General features: G+C 45.3%; 1 protein-coding gene across 1 annotated transcript; it reads right to left on the reverse strand.

The window, feature by feature from the left end:
• Positions 1–708: 708 nt before the first annotated feature.
• Positions 709–4,044, reverse strand: LOC105556222. The gene has a single exon (XM_012003305.1). It carries the CDS (start codon positions 4,042–4,044, stop codon positions 709–711), a length of 3,336 nt encoding a protein of 1,111 aa, XP_011858695.1.
• Between the last annotated feature and the right edge of the window lie 1,851 nt (positions 4,045–5,895).

Raw genomic sequence — 5,895 nt, forward strand, 5'->3', positions numbered from 1 at the left:
AAAACACAGCCACTGTTTTGTCATCCATTCTGATGGCATCCATTTTCGTTTCATATCAAACGCATCAAAATCCGTTCCGTTTCCAAGAGCGCATAGGCACATTAATGGAAACGGAACGATATCAATGCGCGCAGCGCATTGGATGCGATCTATGCATTCAATGCGTGAAACGGAAGGCACCCCTAGTTACGGCCGCGTATTGAGCGGCTCCTCCGCACCGTACCTAACCTCGCATCCCATGCCCCGAGCTGAGGGGACCGCGACCACGTGTTGAGTGATAGGCGCCCGCTCCGAACAACAACCCCGCTCGCGACGTTACGGACCCGCCAACCGAACCCGCCGCGGTACCGATACCGACGCTCGCGCCGCTACAGGCCCGCCAACCGACTCGCGCCGCGGTAACGAACGGACCCGCGCCGCGGTACCGAACACACCGCCCCGCTACCGAACCGATAACCCGCGGCCCACCTACGGCACGCGCAACGCGCCAAATATACAGAGATACGAAGCCGCAGCCCGAGCTGCAAATGATGTACGCGTAGATATAAGCCTAGTTATAAGTAATTAGATAAGCGATTAGTATAAGAGTAAATGTAATTTAAGTATATAAAATAAATCTAAGTGTAGTTAACAATCAAACCGAGTACACGCTTGCTTGCCAATCCTGCCGCCCGAACCCTGGACTGCCACGAGCTATCCGCGCACGTATCACAAAAAGTCCACGGTTACAACATTAACTTGAGAGTCGTACTCCATCCGTGCATACATCACTGCCGCGTAAGCCTTCTTGCTCGCGTCGCAGAATACGTGAAAGCTAATTTCAGCCCCCGGATCCGAAGAGCAAAAGGCCCACCGAGGAATCTTTAACTCCTTTAATGACGACAGATTGTTGAGCCAACTTTTAAACTCCTTTTGTATCTCTTCGCTCAATTCCTCATCCCACTTTGCTCTTGAGATCCAGGTTTGCTGTAACAAAAGTTTAGGACATATCATGACCGGACAAATTAATCCCAGAGGGTCGAAAATACGATGAGCCACCGATACTATCACGCGCTTGGTGATTTTCCCATTTAAGACCGATTCGATGGGAGGTATTGTCAGATGCAGAGTATCAGTGCGTTTATTCCAAATCATGCCTAGCACTGAGATTTCTCCCTCCCCCGTCTTTGATCCGGTATGCTCCCACCCTCTGAGGTCGAACGCGCCCTCACGCATCGCATATCGCGCATCACTCATAAACCCATTAACTTCTTCCATTGTATCTACGCTAGTCACACAATTGTCCACGTAAAAACTCTCCATTAATTGAGGAATATTACCCGTCGCGTCAGTCATACATACTTTCCGTTTCTCGTCTGACAGTAGGTTTTTTAAGTGAAAGTCAATTACCGCTCCAAGAATGAAAGGACTGCACGTTGCACCAAAAACTACTCTGGTATGTCGATAAACATTTATCTTTCCGTAGTCATCATACCATAAAAATCTGAGAAAGTCTCTGTCATTCCTGGATAAACTTATTTGTAAGAAAGCCTTTCTAATATCTGCGGTTATACCAAATTTTCTCTTTCTAAAACGTAAAAGTAAGGACGTAATTAGTTCAATTAGGTTAGGCCCTGTTTCCAAACATTCATTCAATGAGGGCGAATCTTTATCTTTGGCTGACGCATCGAATACCGGCCTGAAGGGTGTAGAGCTGCCTTCTTTGACGACTCCACGATGAGGAAGATAGTGACCCCTTGTCTCTATCTCGTTGATTGGCACCAACTCGATGATCCCTTCCTCTCTCCACTCGTTGAAAATTCGATTGTAGGCCGTGTACATCCTAGTAGCCTTAAGTTTTTTCGCAGTCGTGACGAGTCTCTTCTCCGCAAGGTCTCGGTTACTTGGCAGAGCGGGGTGTGACTGGATCCACGGGAGACACACTGAATAGCGTCCTTCTTCATTGGTCGTAATGGTTTCGACAAACCATTTTCGAACTTGATCATCATGGTCCCTTCGAGCCTTTTCGACAACGGGATCCTTAATGTCGATGACGTCCAAGTTCCACAAATCAGATATGCAGGTTTCTCGTTGCAACATAGAAGTGGTCTGTACCGCGAGTCTTTCCGAGCTGGCATTCGGAGTTTCCCCCATCAACGTCCATCCGAGATGCGTCTCGATGGCCGTCAGACCGCACTTCAGCTGCTGGGTCCTACCGGTCATTAACTTTCCAGCAATATCAGCTCCGATAAGAATTTTAATAGGCTGAGCATGGACAGACTCACCTGGTCCGTCAGTTAACTGGATATCTAGCTCTTTCAGTTCATTCATCCGCGGTAGCTCATCCCACAGCGGAACCTCGGCACATATCTTCTCCTCATCATAGGCTTTGAAGTTACAGGCATAATTCCCATCCAGACTGCGCAGATGGACTAAGTACTTCTTGTGATCCTTGATTTCCGATGACATGTTACCGAACAGAGACTGCTTCAGTCTCAATGCACCAATCGGCTCATACTTCATGTCGTGAACAAGATCCTTACACACGTACGACCTGGTTGAACCTGAATCGAAGAATACGCGTACTATCTTCTCCGCCTGTTGGTTTCTTATGATCGCATGTACCGTCTGTAGTATGACTTCAGGTCCTCTAGTGCGATTAAGTAACGTCTTCTCATCTTTGACTGCTTCGTTGGATGGCGGGGTACTATGGTCGCTAACAACTTCAGGACACATAAGCACGAAATGGCGACGGTCGCATAAGGCACATTTAATATTTCCGCGACATATTCGACTTGAATGCCCTATTTTAAGACAGTTAAAACATGCTTTCTTGGTTTGTAGTACTGACTTTCTATCATTCAGAGCCATTTTACGAGCTTTCTCACATTTTGAGCTAGCATGTTCATCGTCGCAGAACACACACACAGTAGATTTACTAACCTTTCCCCTTGCGTGTAAACTCATAGCAGAGGGGGTGTCCTTGTGGGATTCCGCACGTTGCTTATGCTTTGATTGCTTCCGTTCGTTCAGGTCAAAGCCACTTACTGCCATCGTTATACGTTCCTCGTTCTCCACCTCGGATTGTAGAAATTTCATTAACTGCGTGAGTCTATTTTCTTTCGGCGATGTTCCCGATCCCCTGGATGACGGTGCCTGATTTCGCTGCCATGCGCATAACAATTCTTCCGGCAACGATGATTCGACAAGAGGGAACAACATGGCGCCGCATTTGTCGGTGGTCACGCCAAGCGATTCGAGAGCCCGAAGCTGTGATTCTATTTTGTCAAACAGACTCGATAATTTCATCTTCTCATTAGGTTTCAAAGCATTTTGCAGTATTAGTTTTAGTAGCTCGCGCACATATACCTCTACAAGAATCTCATCACGACCGAAACGATTCTTTATCGCGTCGATAACTTTATCATAATTTTCCTCGGTAGGTGGAAAACTACCTACTAATTCGGCCGCGCGTGAATCCGGTACTATCGCTTGCAAGAGATATTCGAATTTGGTCCCTTTATCCATCGCAGCATTCTCGTGGATCTTTTTAAACTGAGACCAGAATCGCAGCCACTCCTTGATATCACCATCATACTTCTTGAGTTCGATCTTTGGCAATTTGATCTGATTCGTTAGAGCAGGGGCCTGATAGCGAACGGGTGTACCTACGCCGTCGGTAACCGATACGCCGGTTGCAGCAGCCATGTTTGTCATCTCAGGTGCGCCGTCGGTAACCGATACGCTAGTGGTTGCAGCAGCCATGTTTGTCATCTCCAATGCGTTCCTGGCGGTGAGTCTCGCCCGCAGGAACTTTCTCGTATATTCATCATGGGAGGCGTCTTCATCCGCAATGGCCGTTTCCGACACGTCCTCCGCCTCGTGCATGCATGCCAATAGCACTTTGTTTGCTGCCTGTAATTGATCGTGTTTTTCTTCGAGGAGCTGTAGACGTACTGTTATTTCGTCTTTATCCACCGCATTTTCCAGAGCCTTGGCCAGATCACCTGCTGCACGCGTGAAAGCAGTGCGGTTTGTCGTGCGCTTCCTCTTGGCGGCTTCCATCTTGCGATGTTTTCCTTTTCCCTCGCGACACTCGTGCCCGGAACGTAGTCACTCTCGAGGATCTTGTCACGGTCGCCACTAATGTTAATTATCGCGTGAAGTCGTTGCACACGGGAGAGGTCGAGGGTCACTTGAACAGTTCGTACTCGTAGACATAAATCGTTTATTCCGCTCTCGATACAATACACGGATCGTTGTGTTCTGCTCGCTCGCTGGAAGCCCACATACTACTACTAGCGGATAGCAGCGCGCTACTACTCGATCGCAACGCCATCGTCTTGCGACGCTCCGAGGTTACACAGAGCGCCTATGAGCGTATCGGACACCTTTGTTTCAAATTTTTAACAGTATTTTTACGTGTGCGGTTTTCCGAGCAGTACACTTCGGCAGGGACTTCGAGTTAGCATTGACGTTATCCACTCAGGGCTTTTTAGAATGCTTACGCAGATTCATAGCAAGACGCGGACGTCCACGTAGCATACATAGCGATAACGGGACGAATTTTACCGGCGCCTTCAAGGCTTTAAGCAAATTAGACTAGAATAGAATTACGAAACACAGTTCGGCGTCACAAATAGAGTGGTATTTTAATCCGCCAGCAGCACCGTGGTGGGGTGGTTGGTGGGAAAGACTCATAGGAATCTTGAAGACATTGTTGAGAAAGATGCTGGGAAGGGCAAGTATGTCGTACGAGAGCCTGAACACAACCCTATGCGACGCAGACGCAATAATTAACGCTCGTCCACTGGCGTACATTTCAGAAGATCTTAAACCACTATCACCGTCATTAATTTTGCAAGAAAATCGAGAGTACGGTATCCCAGACTGTGACATTCTCTATCGAGCAAAATTAGAGAAGAAACTAAAACACAGACAGAAAATTCGCGAAGACCTACGAAAGAGATGTCGCACAGAATATTTAGGACAGTTGTTACTGAAGAACGGAAAAAAGAAAGAGACTCGAAAAATAGAAATCGGGGACGTTGTCCCGCTAAGAAAATTTTCTGGGAACTGATAGGAATCTATTCCGATTTCCCAAACAAATGATGGATTCTTATTAGAAAATCTATGGAGATTCGGATTAGAAGTGTAATGTTTAAAAAGTGCGATTCTAAGTGGAAAACCCAAACAGATTCTAAGTGCGATTCTAAGTGGAAAACCCAAACAGATTCCATTTTCTCTGTCCAACGTTTGCCCAAAGTTTTCTTTTTTAGATTTCTTATATATTTTTTATATTTGTTTAACTAAATATCTGAAAAGCTTTAAATATTTATACATACTTTATATGTATAAATTCTTAAAAAGTGCAAATGCTCAAGCTATTTCAATTATTTTGCTTTTTATGAAATAAATTATAAATGTCTCGAATATAAATATATACATTTCATATGTATATACAGTATATATATAATAGCTTTACTTTATATATGGCACAACATTACATTAAATCAATTAATTCAACGAAAAAAACATTAATCACATGAAACTATTCCTGATTTCTTAAATTCTTGAATCGTTGACCGTCCCAGTCTCTGACATTTGAAAAGCCTGCTCCTAATGCTGTGTGAAAATTTTTTTCGCTTATAAGTTCGCCATGAACGTTTATATGTGTACTCATTATAATATCTAAAAATTATACAAGAAATAAACATTTTTTAAAATTGTTATATAGCAAATATCACGAGACACGGTAGTGTCTCGCGCCAAGTGTAAGCGTAGCTAGTACACGCGTGCGAGACCGACCGTGTAAGTTTACGCGAGTACACGAGTTGACGGGCCCTCAGATTTTCGGATCTCAATAACGGCTGACCCGACGAAATTGAGACAGCGCTTAATCGATAGCTTGGGTAC

Source organism: Vollenhovia emeryi, unplaced genomic scaffold, assembly GCF_000949405.1.
Source record: "Vollenhovia emeryi isolate VEMERY1.0 unplaced genomic scaffold, V.emery_V1.0 DF940207.1, whole genome shotgun sequence".
Classification (NCBI taxonomy): Eukaryota; Metazoa; Arthropoda; class Insecta; order Hymenoptera; family Formicidae; genus Vollenhovia; species Vollenhovia emeryi.